The sequence below is a fragment of the Ictalurus punctatus genome, chromosome 10 (assembly GCF_001660625.3).
Source record: "Ictalurus punctatus breed USDA103 chromosome 10, Coco_2.0, whole genome shotgun sequence".
In the NCBI taxonomy this organism is placed as follows: Eukaryota; Metazoa; Chordata; class Actinopteri; order Siluriformes; family Ictaluridae; genus Ictalurus; species Ictalurus punctatus.
This window is the reverse complement of record NC_030425.2, coordinates 14,050,769-14,069,930: the sequence shown is the minus strand read 5'-3', so window position 1 is coordinate 14,069,930 and position 19,162 is coordinate 14,050,769. Positions and strand designations below refer to the sequence as shown.

Sequence of the window (19,162 nt, the reverse complement as noted above, 5' to 3'; positions counted from 1 at the left end):
TTATTTGAACAAATCCACATGCATAGTTTTAATTTGAGCTAGAATTGTGGGATTTATTTGATTGTGCTGGATGATAAAAGAGTAAAAATTGATACTGCAACATTGTGACTGCATTTTTCTTTAGAAACAGAACTTCAAGCGCACCTATTATGGTTTTGAAATGTGCGTAATTTTGTTTTAAAGGTCTCAATAGATTTACATGCGTCCAAGGTCAAAAAAACACTTTATCGTGCTCATTATTTAATCTGCTGCATTACCTTTTCCTAGTGTCACAGACTACTCGTTAAATGATTCGTTCTAAAGGATTCATTCTAAACTCCTCCTTTTAGAGAGCATACTGTGCTCTGATTGGTCTACTGCTGTCAGTGAGTAGCCAATGAAGACCAGAGGCGGGGCTTTTTGTTACAAACCTACTCAAGTTAGTACAGGAAGTAAGTCTTGAATCACTAACGACTCGTTTCAGCTGTTCAGAATCGCCTCCTTCTTTTGAGAGTCAATAACGTGTCGTGCACTTTGATCTTTAAACCTTTGTAGACGTTTTCACATTCACAAACAGCTTTTTAACACACTACATGAAAGCTAATATTTGAAAAACCAGCCTAATAGGTGCACTTTAAATGTAGATGGGAAAATGTAACATTTGTGCTAATTACATGACAAGCAAGTGTTCTTGTATCATAAAATATAAGCACCAAGTCTTCATTAGTATAGAAACTAAGGTTCTTGTAGAAAATTTTTATATATCTAAAGACTTCAGTCCACTTCAGTCAAGCAATTTATTATTATTATAGAAAACAGTAAGGTCTTCAGAAGTGTTGGATTGCTCTGAATATGTTAAACCCGTCTCATATCTTAAGGAAAAGAAATAGCATGTTAATAACTTCAACTATTTATCAAGCTCCTCACGGCTTAGTGTTTGTTTCTCATAGGCGCTTAACAGGCTATTGAGTTTTCATCAATAATTTAAAGTGGATTTTCATTAAAAATGTAAGAACCGAGCGCAGCAAAGGTCTTAAAAGTGGACAGGGGAAAAAAGGAAGGGTTCTCCATCGATTTATTGTTAAGATTTCGAGACAAATGATGCCTATAGCTCTCAGCGTTCTGCCTAGATACTCTATAAAATAGCAGGCCAACTAACTATGGTAACATACAGTAATTATTTTGGACATACTTTATAGTGCGGAAGTATGCGCTTTTAGGACGCAGCCTCGTGAAGTTGCGTGGAAACGCGATGCGCCCATGGTAACAAACTTTATTATTGTCCGCGCGAACGGAGCATTGTGTTAAAGCTAAGCCGTTCAAAATTATCCTTTTTTTATTATTATTTAAACGCTAACATTTTGTTTAGGCTTGCTTTTTTTGTAATGATGTTTTCATCTAGTATGGGTATGTAGCCTACTAAACCCAGGATGTCTGTGTGTGTAAAGTCCGGTCCGTCACCTCCTGCTTTACCGAAGCCAGAGAGCAGGAGGTCCAAGAGATTAAATCACTCTGTTGTGTCTCCTGTGGAGGAAAACAACTGTGAGTAATCAGCTTTTATACAGCTCATGAGGTTATATACACTTTTCTATCATTTCATTTCAGTCTTCTGCCTCATTTCCATGAAGTGACCAGCATTCTACAGTAAAATAATATGTGTTGCCTTGGTATCCACTGAGTACTTGAATAATACAGGTTCACTGTGTTCAGCACCACCTCAGACTACTTCTACTCAGTCTATGGAAAGGGACTGACTGTTTGCTGGCGAAATACTATCTGATTTAGGTGGTGGACAGTTGTATTTGTTTATTTATTTAAATTTGACATCACCTTGCTTTCACTCATGGGTTAAGAAATAATCCACGAACCAAAAATATCCAGCTAAGAGCATCCTGTGAACAGAAACCTTCAGTGATTTGTTTAAAAGAGTCAACAGTGCTGCTGTGCCAGATACACTCATATCATATCATATATCATAACATATCATATCATATCATATCATATCATATCATATCATATCCACCTAAATATATGGTCAGTGGTGGTTCTGGTCCGTTCTTTCCACTGCCTTTCCACGAGCAACAGATGAGCTATAGTCAGTAAATATACACCTACAAAGTGGTACCTGATAAAATTGCCAATATGGGTAGCTAACAGTATTACTAAATATTATTGACAATATCAATAACAATATTATTGCAATATTACTGAAGAAATTCTAGCATTTGGATGTGAAGTATCTGAAACAGTCCTTCACATACTATAGAAATCACATGGCTATATGGGTAATTTGTATGAAGTAGCTGCAATAGGAATCAAGAATAAACTAATAAAGAATACATTCAAATATAGTTTTTTTTCTTGTGCTCCCATCCTCTCCAGGCTAGTCCGGCATTTGCAAGGAATTTATTTTATGTAGTTATTAAATGCTACCCTTGTATAGTGTCAATTCATTTTTGAGAGACATTTCAGCCTGAATGTTAAAAATGTCAAATGCCTAATATATGTATTCTTTCAGACCTTAATTTTGCTGTGTATGTGCAGTAGTAGCTGAGCTTCCTGAAGTAAAAGACAGATCATCAGTAAATGAAGGGGTCCAAATGCCAGTGCTCTCACTACAAAATGACCAGAATGACTTCATACCGGATGAGCTTCTCTCCAATCTCACCTCAACCGCATGCCCACAAGACAGAACCCAGTACAACAAAACCCACAAACACCCAAAGGTTTGTCAGAATAATATTATTGTCTCTAGCTTTCATGCTTGCTATAGAAGAACCTGGACATGTGGTTTTCGCATTCGTTTGATCAGCGCAAATGAACCTGTGGAGTTATTTTTACTTTTTGGTGCAGGGTTGTGGAATACGTGCGCCGGATGCAGTATGGCACCACAACAGTGGCCGCAAAAAATACCACTACTTTCTCGACCAGCCAACATCTGTGACTGGAGCTGGCAGGTTGATATCTTCTACTTGGCATGACTACCAACTAAAACAATATATAGCTAGCCTAGAGTATTGCCCATTTTTTGAACTGTTGCGTTGTTTGAACAGGGATATATCCTTTCTGTGTGACGCTTTGGCAGCTCAGAGACAGCGAATCTCCCTCCCGCCCATGCCTGACAGGGGCACCATTTCTTTGGAAGGTAGTCAAAAGGCAAGTCAGGCACAAGAAAAAATCCTGACCATAACAGTACCTCTTGTTCTGAGGCTTATAGTGTGATTTTAAATGTAGGATACGAATTCTATCGAGACGTTAATCCCAGAGGAATACCATATAATGACAAATAAAGGATTGAAAGCACTACAGTGTTATGATGAGTAAGTATCACTGGTTTGAATGTAAAACACCAGAACACTAAATGTGGCTTCTATGTTAATGTAACATTACACATGACTTGCTTTTATTTGATTCCAGCAAATTTACAGTTCTGTTAGAGGATGAACAAAAGAGACTCAAGATCTTTCCATCAATGTGAGTTACAATATCCTTGAAAATATCTTTAAAAAAATCTCAAAGTAATTACTAAGAATTATACTACAGCGCTGGAGAATTCTCAATACTGATTGGTCAAAAGGTGTTGATTCATTTCCATTAATGACATTAGTTCTGGCTGCAAGGTTTATATTAATGTGCCTGTTCTAATACTAATATATTATTGGCATTTCTGCAGTAGCGAATTACTCAGGGACTTGTATGATAGCTGCTCTTCATAAAGGGATTAAAAAATGTGTGTAGTCATTTTTAAGCAGAAAAAAGAGCAGTTATAACCTATAAAGTTGTAACAGGACATTCTACAGTATTAGTACTAACTATAAATGGATAAAAAGTATGATGTGTTGTTCTTCGGGAATCCCTGTTATAGGAAAATACCACCAAGGGTGGTAACAGTAACTCCACTTTGCAGGGGGCTGCTTCACACTACCCTGTCATTGTTTATTTACCTGTAACAAAGCCCAATTTTTTATTCCTTATTCACAGAGTATGTGAATGTGATAATTATATGCTATTACTAATCGTGCTTAAAATAGTCCATGTGCCCACCAGGAGGCCGAGTGGGCGCCTGGAGGCAGTGCAGCTGATGAGGGTAATGGATGATATGCTGGAAAAGGCAGGTGTCAATCAAGAGTTTGAGGAGGTCAAAAGCCTCTCACAGGTATGCATTTCTTCACATTATAAGATGCAGTATGAATTAGGCTTGAAGTACTTGGATACTCCCATATTTCTCCCTGGGGATCAATAAAGTATATATACATCCCTTCTGTAGCATATAAACTGCTCTTGTGTAAACCATATGGCCAAAATATGTGACCACCTATATGAGTTTGTTGGACATCCCAATCCAGAGGCCGTGTGGAACTCTGTAGTGATTGATACAACAGAGGATATGTGTTTGTGTGGTATGCCAATTCATGGTTGAGCTGCTGTTTGCTCAAAGATGCTTCCATTTCACAATAACAGCACTTAAATTTGATCGGGGCACAACAGAAATTCCGTAAACTGACTTGTGGCAAAGGTGGCATCCTAAGACAGTGCCATGTTTAAAGTCACTGAGCTCTTCAGTATGACCCATTCTACTGTCAGTGTTTATCTATAGAGATTGCATGACTGTATGATTTATTTTATAGACCTCTTAGCAGTGGGTGTGGCTGAAACTCCTAAACTTAATAATGGGGGGGGCAACATACATTAGGCCATATAGTGTAGTTTTATCCAACAATAAATAGTCATTTAGTTTACTTTTCTTTCACAATAGTTTTGTAATATCCATGAATTCCAGATGGAAAAGCCTACAAACATGATACCGCAGTCAGTTGTGGAGAATTGATTGCATCATGGACTAATGATATAAAAAATAGCCCTGATTCCTTCCTTTGGGTTTCAGTTACAGGGTCTGCTGGAGTTGGTGCGGGTGGAGCAGAACATCTACAACATCGTGTTTCATGAGCTAATTCGGCAGGTGAGCGTGGAGTGTATAGAGCGGGGCCAGCTGCTAGCTAAACTCAGGTGTGTGTGCTTCTCATTTAAGCTTTTCCCTTTTTTTCCTCACTAGTTGCCTTAATCGATTGTGACTTTGTTACTTCACCAGCATAATCCCACATTTCCTCTGTTTTAATATTACAAACCTCGGCTAAAATACTAAACTGAAAATCTGTTTATAAATTAAAATGCCTTTCCTTAGGCACAGGTATGTGGCCCTACTTGACCGAATCCCCCGTCAGCTCATAAGTCTGCATACAGAGACCCTGGCACAGAGAGCTCTGGACCGCCGGCTGACTGAAGAGATCATCTGCTTCAAGCGATCTATTGCACAACTTAATGAGTAAAGTTTTATGTTCTATCGCTTATTATAAGACCCAAATGGCGTTGTACTTCTAACTAAATGACACCGTATTAGATGTGCTATAAGTGTATTAATAAGTGTTCTTAAATCATCAATGTGTTGCCACTGTTATTCTGTTAAATTAGCTGAGTGTGTCTGTGGAGAATGGAGAAAATTCTCTGTAGTGTTCAAGGAGCAACTGCTTCTCTCCTCTGCATTTCTAAGCATTCGTATTTTACTTGATGTCCTTTGCTTTTGATATTGTGTTTTCTTATTATGATAATCCAGAGAGTTAAATCAGCTGAGGGAGCATGATGAGCAAGTGTCCAAGCAGGCTGAAAAGGTGCAGGAGGAGCTGGCTAAAGCACTGAAGCAATCACAGCTTGACTCTGAGTGAGTAAATGCCTATGTCAGTAGTCCCAAGGCTCAGTTACCATTTAATCATTTTAATATAATATTCAGCATTACATACAGTATCATTTAGGGATCTCACTAACTGATCTTAAATTGGCACTAAAACTATGATCAGATTGACACAGTATAGTGTATGGCTTTTAGATGACAGGCAGGTTTCCATTGCAGCATTGTTGGGGAGTACCACAAACTTTATGAACTGCAGAGGCAAAGACTGGAAGGACAAGTAGCCGTACTGACTGAAGAGAGGGACTTATGGAGCAAGGTCACCTACAGCATTGCTCTCAAGGTCTGATAATAACAATGCATGGGTTGAAATCATTTTAAGCACATTCTAGACCTCTAGTTAACTTCCAAACACATTTTGCTTTTAAGAGATTGTGGGCCTTCTTAATAAAATGACCAGATTTGATCCTAAATTCTGCAGACTTTATCTAAGTTAAAGGGGATGTACAACATATAACAGATAAATGAATAAATAAATCAGTGAATGATTGAAAGAGTGAATAGTACAGACTCTGCTAGAAGTCCTTAAGCAAAAACCATGTTTACCGAGATACCGAGACACTTGTTTGCCATCACAATACGGCTTATGAGTCGATATCAGCTTCATGTCTTTAACAGAATTTAATCACTTGCCTGTTCCTCACCATGTATTGATGTTTGAGGGCATTTTCTAGGTGAAGTCAATTAGACCAGCAACAGCGGTGGGATGAATTTAGTGTGTATGAACATTTTTGTATGGTTTTTTTAATCATTTTTCTTAAATTAGGTCCCCCATATCTGTATTTTTAGAGATCTAAATCTAAATCAGAACTTTTTTTCAGGTTATTAAGTCCAACGACCTGCAGCTGGTCAGCAGACTTCATGTTAGTGAGCAGGCATGGAGCAAAACCGCAGAACATTTCACCACTGTCCTTACAGCAAAGGTACAAACACTGTTTTGTAACAGTTTTGACCAAAATCAAACATAAACTCTTCCACACTAGGTATGACAGACTGACATGTTATAACAAACACACTAGGACTCAGAGGATCTGAAACACATTATGCAGCTGACTGACCAGTGGAAAGAGCAGCTGACCGGTTTCATGGAGAATCTTAGAGAGACTGAAAAGAAACAGTATGAGAGTATCAGGTCTGTCCAGCATGGCCTTGTCAGGTGGCACAAATTCTGTGAGAGTAACACCAGGTAAAGAAGATTTACTTAGTTTTTATTCATTTTGATTTCACTTGATATAATTCCTTTCATATCGGTTTATAACTATTTTTAGGAGCCCTGATGTAAAATTTGAAAAAGCTTCAGAGGAGGTGTTGTTTAACGACTTGAAGCAATGGTCAATGGTTAGAAATTCCTAACTTCGGTTTATTTATTCTTAATCTTTTAAGGCCACAGAACGAGTTTTTCACACTGTATCGTGTCATATATGTCCGTAGGTGTTGACCATGCAGTGTGAGCGGTATGGAGGAGAAGACCTTCTCTCTGGTCAAGAGACTCTTCACAGACTGGAGCAGCTGCAGGATTCGTGGGTGGAGCTGTGTATGCAGCTGCACAGGAGACATCCAGCATTGGATGGAGAGGCTCCTAAGAGCCAGGCGGCCATGAGAGAACTGAGCCATGCTATCACTGAGCTCCATACGCAGCTGGGTATCCGTATCAGTGGAGAGAGTGGTAAGAGGTTTTCTGTGTCTGCACTTCTTTTTTTTGCTCTATCACCAGATTCCGAAATTTAGCCATAGACAAGATCATAGCTGCATAGTTTCACATTTTTGTGCCAGCATGGACCTGGAATAGAACTGACCTAGCTGGGTATAAGGAAAAAAGTTGACAAAACATCACAAGTTGAGGCAAGATTCTTGCAAATACTAATATGTAACATTATCATTGTTGAAAATTGCACTTTACAGTTAATTTAATAAAATAGTTGTAAAAATAAATAAAATTGCATTTACCTTAGATTTGTATGAACATACTACACGTCCATCGCAAAAAATTTGAATATCGTGGAAAAGTTCATTTTATATCCATAATTTAATTCAAAAAGTGGAACTTTCATATATTCTAGATTCATTACTCATTCAAGCCTTTTTTTGTTTTGTTTTAATCTTGATGATTACAGCTTAAATGGCAATCAAAAATCCAGTATCTCAAAATATTAGAATAAAGAGTTTAAAATACAGAAATGTCAGTGTCGCATTTCAATACTAATACATCACTGGCTGCTAACGAGACCAATTTGTTTACATGAAAAAAAATCTTTCATTTGAAATGTTTCAAGCTTCATTTGATTAGCTGCTATTTCTAGCTTAAGGTGTTTTTGGGTTACTGATTGGAAGGCTGTTAGTTGAAATCCCAGACCCACCAAGCTGCCACTGTCAGGCCCTTGAGCATGACACTTAACCCTCAAATGCTCGGTTATAGCTTGTGATTTGAACCTAACTTTGGGTAAAAGTATCAGCCAAATACAAATGTAAAAAATTTTTAAAATGCCACAAAGTGAGAGTCACATTTACTACCCAAGACCCTCTGTTTTTGTTACTTCAGGAATTCATCAACAGTTGATCACTCTGACTGGAGTAATTGACTCCTGGGCTAATAGACTGAAGTCTCCTATTGGACGGCTTGAAACGCTGCATCACTCTGATTGGTCGAATCTGGAGAAGGCCCTAGGAAGTTGGATAAATCTGTGTGAGGAGACCTTGGTAAACATCACCAACATCCAGACAGAGAGTGAGAGGATAAACCACAAGCCTCACACCAAGTAAGTTTGAATAGTTTTAAGAATAGCACCACACACTGTCTGTAACTGATTAGTCTCTGAGACATCTGCCTCTATGGCAGGATTGAAATCGATGATGTCCTGAACATGCTGAGGGAGTTTGTCTCCTCTCAAAACAACTTCTTTGACTACACAAACATGACACTTTGTGAGGAGGTATAGTACCCGCTCTTTTATGTGTTTTTATGCATGCTCTGAGCCAGTAGAACAGTCAGCTGAGCTCATCTCTGATGAACAGGTCAGCTCTATGCACACTCTGCGGACTCGCTGGATGGTGGAACTGCTGCTACTGATGGTGCCAGATCAGTGTGATGCCCAGGAGCCCCATCTTCCACCAAGCCCTGAATTAAATGCCTTTAAGGATGTGTCTTTTCAGAAGCTAGAGGAAGATGCCAAAAATCTTGCACAGAAACTGAACTACTTCTCCAAATACATTTCAAGGTAATGCCAGTGCTCTTACAGTCTCTATATCATGAATGACTAAACTTTTTACATAGACATGAAGCATTGGAAAAATAACCAGCTGTTCAGAAGATGTTGAACTCTTTGTAACAGGAACTCTGACAGTACAGGGTGTCCTAAAAGTCTCCACACATACTGTAGGTGACTAGGTATGTCAGCACCACGTCGGTTGTGCCTTCGTCACAGCACTTCCAGTCCTTTTTGAATTTGTTAATAAGTTTGGCAGCAGTGTCGTGTGTGATGTGCTTGCCATGTTTCCTGTTGAAGTCCATCGCAACCTTGCGACAGCTTCCCGATCCAGCCATGAGAATGAATTAAGTACGTTCTTCTTTTGTCAAAAGCATTCTTAAAGGCTGTCTGAAAAAAATATAAATAAACTAAAGTATTCTAAGGAAATTCTGGAAGACATTTTGCTAAAATGTGTTAATTAAGCCTATGTATGGAGACTTTTGGGACACCTTGAAGTTCCAGCTACAAGGCAAATCACAGGATTATATAGCAACAGCACATTCATATTGAGGTCTGTGGTGGACGAATTAAAACCCAAACATGTTGTTATTTAACAGATAAAAATCTATAATTGTTAATACAGTTAATACGTTTCCTGTGAGCAGATGTTTATTTAGCATGTTTTGTACGTAGTCCCCAGTGTCAGAGCTATGTAACAGTAATGTTCCACAAAATTAAATGTAAGTATAAAATAATAACAATTATGTTATACATTAATATGAAAACTGTAATCCTTCAGGACGTGCTATTTTTGGAAACGAGATACAGAATGGCAGTTAGGCTGAGACTTTATTTGGTGATCTACTGTGTTTGATTATCACCCTGCAGTGCTTGCCAGGCTATCGTGGCGGAGATGATGCAGAAGAATATGATTCAGGATGACACAGAAAATGAAATTTACCAGCTCGACAAGCTTCAGGTAAAAGATCTCTCATCTCTGTATAGGTAAAATTTGGGTGTCCAAAAAAGATTTATTTAAAAAATATTATATTGCTACTGGGTAAGATATAATAATACAGTCTTATGACTATATACTTCTTAGAATTCTTACAAGTTTTATATCCAGTATCTGAAAGCTCAACCTATCTTGGCAGTCAGTCAGAAAGCATATTCTTTCATTTGCGTGTGTTTGATGTGTCAGAGGGAGTGTGCCGAGTGGGTGGACATCTGTCAGATCCTGCAGTATGATTTGATTGGACGTCATTTGGAGCTGCAGCTGGCTGGGGAAGCAGTGCCTAAGTTCATCACTGACCTCTCCTTATCTGTGGACAGTGTACCCTCTCCGGTAAGAAGATTTTACTGCTGTGTTTTGTGCTGCAATTCTAAAATAGATAGAACAACTACTGAGCTAGGTCTAGATTAGTTTAAATTTAGTTTGTTTTGGGGAATTGTATGTGAGACATAATAAGGCACCTCACCTGTTTTCTTAGATATTAGTCCATTGGCCTAGTTTTGAATCAGTTTTGGTGTGTTCCCTGTTTGGTCTGATTCACAAAATAAAACTGAAAAACCTTTGCTGAAAGGTGTGTGGGAAAGGGGCTGGGCAGGAAATATCCTTGCAAAAGTCTTTCATTCATTGATCAAAATATTATGGTGCAAAGTAGAAGCCTTTTGCAAATGCACTTATTTGTTCGTCCAAAAACTTTTGAATTTTTGTGAGCTGTATCTAGCATTTTGTTTAATGTTATTCAGCATATCCATTATGCTGTATTTCCAGCTCTGTTTTCTGGCCATTGTTTTGCTTCTTGCATGTCAGTTCAGTTAGTTCAGTCATGTGAGAAAATGCTACTCTGTATCCCTGTAGCCCATAATACATAAAGTGTATTACTTGCTGCAGTTTGGTCAAATCACTGTTTAATTGTGTTCTCACTATAATCCTTCTTACCAGTTTTGTCTGCACCCAAGTCATTTGTTTTGTTACAACCTGCTTAAATCAACTGTACAGAGGGTTTGATTCAAATGGATTAATCACTACACATGCAAAAGTGTTTTATTTGTGTTTTAGATTGATGTATATGCCAAACCAGAGAGGCCAGCAGAAGCCAAGCAAGATGAGAAGGAACCTGTAAATGCAGGAGGCAGGCCTTATATTTCCCAAAAAAAGGATAAACCGGTCAATGATTTTTACTTTTACAAGACATTAATGACCTTTAACCTTGTTAACGGATGTGTGGCTCATAAAGCATACTTTCCTGCTCATTTTGTAACGTAGATTGCTTTTGCCAATTGAAATGAATATATTGTAACTATAGGTGGAGGAGATGGAGGAGGATGTTACAGAGGATGAAAAGAGTGTCTCAGTCCTGAAGCTTATCGGCCATGATGGCCACATTATCGAACAGACCTTGGGAGAGGAAACTGTGCACATCACTGGGGTCAGTGTTCATTTACTACTTACACCAATCAAATCCCCATGTGGAACAGACACTCTTGGTAACACCAATCGATTAGGTAATTATAAATATGTTTACTGCTATGTAGACCAGTGATGTTGTGGTGCGACCAAGCTCTGAGAGTGCACAGCAGGCTTTTAGTGCACTGGGTACTGTGAGGCTTCTTCAGCAGGAGCTACTGTAAGTATAATATGAATTACACAACAGCTAGTTCCGGTCCACTAATTTGACTGGAGTTCTAAGAGTGCTTATATTTATTGTACATGCACTGGGACGTTTTACTACTTGTATCACTCCGCTCATCTGTGTTTGCCACATAAAATTTCACTTCCTAATTTGAATCATTATCTGTGTCACTCAGCCTGTGGGCTTGTGCCTACGGTCAAAACACAGCCATACTGATATTCAGTATAACTGCACTCCTGCTTGTACAATATTGCTTAATTAGTGGATTCTAATCATATACCTGAACTGAATGCTGAGCTCTTAGCTCATGATTAAAAATATGTGTGTAAGAGCTGTGGAGGCTCGTGCCATCAGCGCTGAGGAGAGGGCTCTAAAGGCAGAGGAAGCCCTCCATGAAGCTTTAGAGAAGATCCATGATTTAGAGAGACAACTACCACAAAGGACCAGTCTAGAAACCAAAGGTGGGCTGAACGAACACAAAAATAACAAAAAAAATGCACCCAAACACATTTAAAATATATTTAAAGTCAAATGTTTGTCATAATGCTCATGATAGAATGACTTCTATCACTGCTGTACAGCCATCACCAAGTTATTAGCATATGTGTTATACAGCAATAAGACTTCAAGTGTAAATGTACACCATTAAAATCGTGTAAGAATACAATCTATATACAAGTCCTATGAAAATACCAGCCGTAAAATTGGTTAAAGATTCACATAAGTGACTACATTTACATGTAGTTACTAATGTAGTAATCTAATTATTGACCTTATTCTGAATAAGACAATACTGTGATTAAGGTGTTTACATGAGTTGCTTTTAGAATATTCCTTTCATGTTCCTGTTTTACATGTTATAGAACATAGATCAATTAATGGCACACGTCATTACGTCCCCACGCCACGCCGTCCGACGTTCCCTCCAGAATTTCACGTATCAACATACAGTTCGCCTGCGTTATGGAACCGTATATAGTTCTGTGGGTTTCATTTTTAATTTTATGAAAGCTTCAAGTGCAGTTAATTATTTTTCATGCTGTACGTGCAAATAGACGACTGCTTATATATATATACGACTGCTATATATATATATATATATACATACATATATATACATATATAGCCGTGCACTCTTGTTTGCCATCAAGCGGTTGAGCACTGCCGTGTGTGTACATGTCCTGTCGCAGAATGCGGTGAAAACTCCCACATGACATTAATAGTGTGATTAATAGTGTTAATATTATAATAAACAACGTTAACAGTGTGATTAAGGTGTTTACATGTCTGAAATACACGTCGATAATGCAACTAAAATAGGAATACTCCACATGTCTTAATTCGATTTGTGTTTACTTCAAGTATGACTTTAATCAGATTAAGGTCATCAATAATCGCTGTTTACATGCTAGTTTCTTAATCAGAGTATTGCCTTAATCGGGTTAATATCGGATTATTGTTGTCCATGTAAACGTAAAAGTGTCACCGAAAGGAATATATCAGTGCAACTGTACTGTATTGGTTTTAATTTTTAATAATTAGAAATGGGAAAAATCTGGAATGAAGCCACAATCATGTTAATAATAATAATAATAATAATAATAAACTTTATTTTATAAAGCGCCTTTAAAAGCAGCTTCTCAAAGCACTGTACACAATATAAGCAGTACAGAAAAATAAAACATAAAAGTTAATCAGAACAACAACATTAATAATAATAATCATAATAAAAAAGGAGACATCAGCAGTCAAATGCAAGTTTAAAAAAGTGTGTCTTAAGTTGAGCTTCAAAAATGCCAAAGGCCTGAGCTTCCCTGAGTTCAGGAGGAAGAGCGTTCCAAAGTGAAGGAGCATAGACAGAAAAAGCCCTGTCACCCATAGATTTTAAGCGTGTTTGTGGGACAGTTAACAGATTACACTGTGAGGAGCGCAGTCTGTGATTTGTGGTGTAAGGGATTAATAAACTAGATAAGTACTGAGGAGCCAAGCCATGTAATACCTTGTATGTTAGTGTTTGAATATAGCAATTTGCATTACTTTTTCAGTGAGCAAGCCTGTTTCACCAGTTGCTAAGAAGGAGGCCAGCCCTGAACTGAAAGAGGTGAGCCAGCAGCCCACTCCCAGCCCCAAATCCACTAAAAGAAGCAAGAAACGCTAAACCAACAGAAAGCACAGAACTTACCAGTGCACTTCGGATGAGCGAATTATCTACATTAAAAAACACTGAAATGTTTTCTTTAAAAAAAAGAAAAAGTGACAATCAAAAAGTCTGAAATTTTACAAAATAAATATATAATGCATATGAAGTATTTGGGTACATAATAAAAATATTGTTTTCTACCAATATGATGTTTGGATTTTGAATTACAGTACAATTTTGGGTCCTGATTGTACATATGTTTTATAAACCCTATTTCACATGAGTCGATTATTGTGGCCAAATAAAGATTAAAATAAGGCCATGGTCCACTCTGAAGTGATTATAACTATGCACTACTATAACCTACATTAGAATGGGCAGAGTGTGAATGTGGGCTAAAACAGATTAATCAGATTTCCCTATGGATTTATTTTAATTATTATTTAATTAAATTCTATGATAATTATTTTTAATGCACAGACAATATACAGATAATATACAGTGTTCTTAATAATATATTTAGAAGTCCTCTCAAATTTCATCTGTTGTTGATAACATGATAAAAATTCATGTTCACCAATTGGCCCCTTCAGTAAACACTGTATACAGAGGAACTATTGTATTGGATTATTCTAACATTTTACTACTAATGCTGACTCTCTTAATGGAGATTACATTACATCATTGAGGAGTCTTTAGCCATTTCCTCTGAGATGTCCCCTGTTGGCTGGTTTTGATTGGAAGAGCTGCTTGTATCTGCTAGCTGAAATGGTTGGTTGAGGAAGTTAGATGGTATGTTGAGGAGCACAGTAGGTTGGTCAGAGCGCAGTGTGTGGAGGAGCTGGAGAAGGCGCAGCTGGATGGCCAGAGGAGAATCTGACAGTGAGGCAATAGAGGCATTTAAAGCCTCACATGCTGCCCTCTCACCCTCTGCTGCAATCACCTGATATAACACCACACACACACATTATGGGCTGCTTCATTAATGCATCCCACTGAGGGAACAAGGACATTTCACAGTAATTTTTTTTTGCTAATTTGTTAAGAGATGGGTGTTAAATTTGTAACATTAAAGAATGAAGATTCTTTTTGCATATCATGCTAAAAGTAATTCTACAATAAATTAATGCACATAGACAAATGACAAGGTAATGAACTGTGGCTACACACAAGATCCTAAATCCACTTTATATCTCATGAGCACTAATAATTAAATCCCAGGCTCAGAACTGAAGCACTCTGGTACTCTTACAGTAAAGGTAAGCTTATTATGAACAAAACCAATTATAGATACAACTGAACGTTCTTACTTTAATTTGGGCTCGTCTTTTTGCTTCTGCCTCAACAGCAAAGTTTTGCTGAAGCTCAGGAGGGAGACAGAGGTCCTCTCTGCAATCAAAACAAAGGGAACATGTTTCTCACCCAGCACTCAGCTCAGCAAGAGTATCGATGGCCCTTTTTATGATTTAGTGGTCATACATTATTGATGCATGGCATTTATTTGACAACTTACAGCTCAGCTCTCTCCACTTTAATTCCCCACCTGCAGGCGATGGAATCCAGTGCAACCTCGAGAGAGTCAAAGTAAAATATCACAAGACAATTTCTATAACAAATTTGACATATTGGCATATGCATATGCAGTGCTACTCAAAAATAAGTACACATACAGTACATATACAGTGTCCTCCAGTAATATTGGCACCCTTGGTAAATATGAGCAAAGAATGCTGTGAAAAATTGCCTTTATTGTTTAACATTTTGATCTTTTGTTAATAAAATTCACAAAAATATTCTATTTAACAAAGTTGTTTTTTTATAAACCTGTGTTATGTTTACAATTGTTTGATATCCATGAGAGCAAAGTATTTTGTGATTTTTTTTTTTTGACAAAAGATCAAAAGGTTAAACAATAAAGACAATTTTTCACAGCCTTCTTTGCTCATAGTTACCAAGGGTGCCAATATTAGTGGAGGGCACTGTATACTGTATGGTCTTATTCTTGGACACATTGCAACTTCCTGTAACTAATGAAATGAAACATTGGTATTGGATTTAACAGGTTTCTAACAGATTGTTAATGTATACCTGGATCTGATGGGCAACTTCACTCCTGTTCTGTAGTATGCTGGCGAAGTTGTGATGGGCCAGAACCTCCCGGACTGAGACCTGAACCAGAGCCTGCAGCACGGCCGGGACTCCTGCCAGGGACGAGTAGCACACGGACACGTTCTCAATGCGGTAGTAGCACACTGCACTCGCCTCTGTGCACACCAGGTCTTTTGTAACCACCTGCAGAATAGATGACAAAACGGACACAAATTCAAGATGTCACCACTGAGAAAGATATTATACTGTACTAAAATTTTATATTTGTGATTATGTTTAAAACAGCATTAGGAGCTTCCGGTCTGCATGGACACTGAACTGCAGTAGCAGCTTTGATGGGAAAAAAACATTGTAGTACTTTGTAGTAGACAGCTTCAGGAATTAAAGTTGAGTGTAGAGTCTCATGAATTCTCTCCCCATGTTTACAAATACAGTCTAATCACAAAGCATTCAAACTCCTTATTAGATTTTAAATTGATTTTTTTTTTTTATCAATCTGTGAAAAAAATGTATGAGGTTTTCAGGTTTTTTATTTTTATTTAATTTAATAATAATAATAATAATAATAATAAAAATAATAATAATAATAATACCCTTAAGCAAGTATTGAGTTCCTTTTCTATGACCTCAGCTAATGAAATAGACAATTCCACTCCTATACACTATAATAGGAGATACTCGTTCATAAATATAGAATAAACTCAAAACAAAATATTGTATCCAAAAAATACCCCTACACTCCGCAGAGGTCCTGTGTGGAGATGGGGAAAACTACCAGCAGCATAACAATCTCTGCACCACTGCTCAATAAAATTCTAACATAAAAAGTGGTTTTATGTAGTGGTTTGCAATTTTTATATGATGATTGTGTCAAACATCAAGATTTCACTGTGTCATGGTACTATGCAACTATTTAAACACAAAAGCAGGTGGTGTGAACCAAAAGAAATATATGCACATAAGCATTATTGTTCAAGTTGATTGTTATAGTTTTGGGGGAAAAAGGTCCTTTGAAAAGAGTGTTTTAAAATTTTGTAAATTTTTTGTAGGCTGAGATCTATTGCATGTGTTCAGATAATTATTGCTGTCCATACCAAAGCATTACAGTGAAACAAACAAAAAACAAACAAACAAACAAACAAAAAAACAAACAAAAAAACACTGGTTACAGGAGGAGTGCATAGCAATGTGAAAGTCAGAAAAGTTACCGAGTGAGATGGGACTTTCAGCATCTTTAACCGAATGTCCACTTTATGACAAATATCCAAAAATGGAAGGTAAAAGAGCAGCCCTGTAACAAGATAAAACATAAAGAAGAAGAAGAAGAAGAAGAAGAAGAAGAAGAAGAATTACTATCACCAAATAAATAAAGGAATAAAAATTAAGCAAAGTTTCCACACTGTAAGAAGAAATCTAACGTACACTCAAAAGAACAACGGTGGTCTGTCAGGTCCAATTAGGTACCTTAAAGGCATTTTAATGTTACACTATATTCACTTTCTCAGGTAACTGAAAGATAGAAAATACACCACACTGAGGCTCCCATTATACTGGCATTATACTGTGAAGACTAAAGATCGGGACTTTTTTGGATTCTTGTGCTGTCTATTACTCTTCATTTATGTGCACACAGATGTACCTGGTCCTCTGGGTTTTCTTTGTAGCAGGTGTCCGAGTCTAAACACCACAGCACGCTCATGCTCTCGCAAGATCTGGTAACATTATACTCACATTAACTGTTTCAACTAATAACTTCATGAGTACTAAATCAGTAATATTAATCAGTAATATTAATAAACACTTACCTTCACACAGAACCAAACTGATATGGGAAAGAAGAATATTATTGTGGCGAGAGCTGCAATAATGAGAAGCAGCTCACAAACTCCAAGGCTCTGCGGCTTCAAGGCTGTGTCGCAAATTCAATTTGAATGTTGAATCAGTAACTGGATGTTCTGCCCTGTTTGTGTGTGAGTATAGACTGTATTTGCACAGCATTTGTTAACTCACCCTCTTCATGCCATTCGCTCTCCAAAAGGCCCAGCAACTCCTCACTTTCTCTATTTGTCCTTTGTCTCACACTATCTACATTGATCACGGTGGATGGCACTTCCTTTTTGTCTGCATTACTGTGCTCTTCACCTGCTTCTTTGTCCTTCATCCTCTCTTTCCCTTTGTGTGGCTCCTGGAGTTTCACTTCCTTACCCACTTTGTGCTTTCTCTCTCTGGCCGTCGGTGCTGTCTCTCTCTTGGTCCTGCCAGCTTTTGGAGGAGGTGGTGGAGATATCTTTTCTGTCCTTCTCTCCATCTCACTCTCTTTCATCAGGAGCATCTGCTCCTTGTTTGGTGAAGTCAGGATTGGAAGGTTGCTTTTTGAGCTTTTGGGATTAGCTAACAGCCTACAGTCCTTTTACAGTACAGTGTGCTTTGTGGCTGAGGCAGGGGCAGGAGTATGACGAAGGACCAGGGGCGGACTTAGCACTAGGTAAAGGTAAGCAACCGCCTTGTAAAAAAAAATAAAGTAAAAGTAAATTTTACTTTAAAAAGTAAAAAAAAAAAAAAAAAAAAGTATTTGCATCGAATACTGAACAAAAAAATGAACTGCCCATAAAACAAGCAGAAGCAGTGCATTAATAACTTAATAAAACCTAATGCTGACTCCCTCCTCCTTATGCACAGCTGGAATGTTCCACAATATAATGATGCGTAACACTAAAAAAAAAAAATGTTCATGGTTCCCCTGGATTTCCTCCTACCTTCCAAAAACACAGACGTTAGAGGCATTGGCTAGTCTAAATTGCACCTAGATGTAAATGAATGAGGGTGTGAATGTGTATTCCTGCCTGGCAGCCAATGTTCCGGCATCGGCTCTGGATCCACTGCAAACCTGACTAGAATAAAGCACTTACTAAATGATGATTTTCAATAAGCACTTTATCCAGGTCAGCTTTGTGGGGGATTCAGAGCCCCTGCCAGAAAGAGTAGGTGTTTTATTTATGTGTTTGCTTGTTTATTTATCTACCTATTTATTTATTTATTAAAATGACACAAATACAATACAAAGTAAAAATGGTAAATTCTTCACAAAAACTAATGTAAATAATATGGAAACTATATATACACACTAAAACAGCTTTTCTGTTGTCATTCTATACTTATTTTACCACCAGCCTTAGTCTTTTTGCAAATTATGGCTGATGACACCCGTCATTCCTCGATAATCAGTTATGGTCTGGAACATAAATATATATATATATATATATATATATATATATATATATATATATAAAGGTAAAGCTGTGTCATCTTTACATGTACATAGGCTACAGTAAGATGTGTGGAAATGTGTAAACTAAACACAGAATGT

The 19,162-nt window shown here is 37.6% G+C and overlaps 2 protein-coding genes across 2 annotated transcripts; one reads left to right on the top strand and one right to left on the bottom strand.

Moving 5' to 3' along the window:
- The first annotated feature begins 494 nt into the window (after window positions 1–494).
- Window positions 495–13,861, top strand: axdnd1 (axonemal dynein light chain domain containing 1). The gene is made up of 25 exons (XM_047158083.2): window positions 495–1,521; window positions 2,524–2,705; window positions 2,833–2,936; window positions 3,033–3,135; window positions 3,214–3,299; window positions 3,397–3,453; window positions 4,027–4,135; window positions 4,865–4,986; window positions 5,162–5,302; window positions 5,591–5,695; window positions 5,885–6,005; window positions 6,544–6,645; window positions 6,742–6,908; window positions 6,991–7,060; window positions 7,154–7,388; window positions 8,262–8,478; window positions 8,559–8,652; window positions 8,735–8,937; window positions 9,796–9,886; window positions 10,109–10,252; window positions 10,973–11,080; window positions 11,220–11,342; window positions 11,449–11,540; window positions 11,877–12,007; window positions 13,592–13,861. Exons 1-25 carry the CDS (start codon window positions 1,410–1,412, stop codon window positions 13,702–13,704), a joined length of 3,132 nt encoding a protein of 1,043 aa, XP_047014039.1. The 5' UTR covers window positions 495–1,409; the 3' UTR covers window positions 13,705–13,861.
- On the bottom strand, window positions 13,134–18,677 carry nphs2 (NPHS2 stomatin family member, podocin). Its single transcript, XM_017477324.3, has 8 exons — window positions 17,806–18,677; window positions 17,601–17,704; window positions 17,435–17,507; window positions 17,004–17,086; window positions 15,775–15,978; window positions 15,200–15,255; window positions 14,997–15,075; window positions 13,134–14,629 (listed from the first exon to the last, which is right to left on the bottom strand). The coding sequence occupies exons 1-8, from the start codon at window positions 18,125–18,127 to the stop codon at window positions 14,363–14,365; spliced, it is 1,188 nt and encodes a 395-aa protein (XP_017332813.2). The 5' UTR covers window positions 18,128–18,677; the 3' UTR covers window positions 13,134–14,362.
- Between the last annotated feature and the right edge of the window lie 485 nt (window positions 18,678–19,162).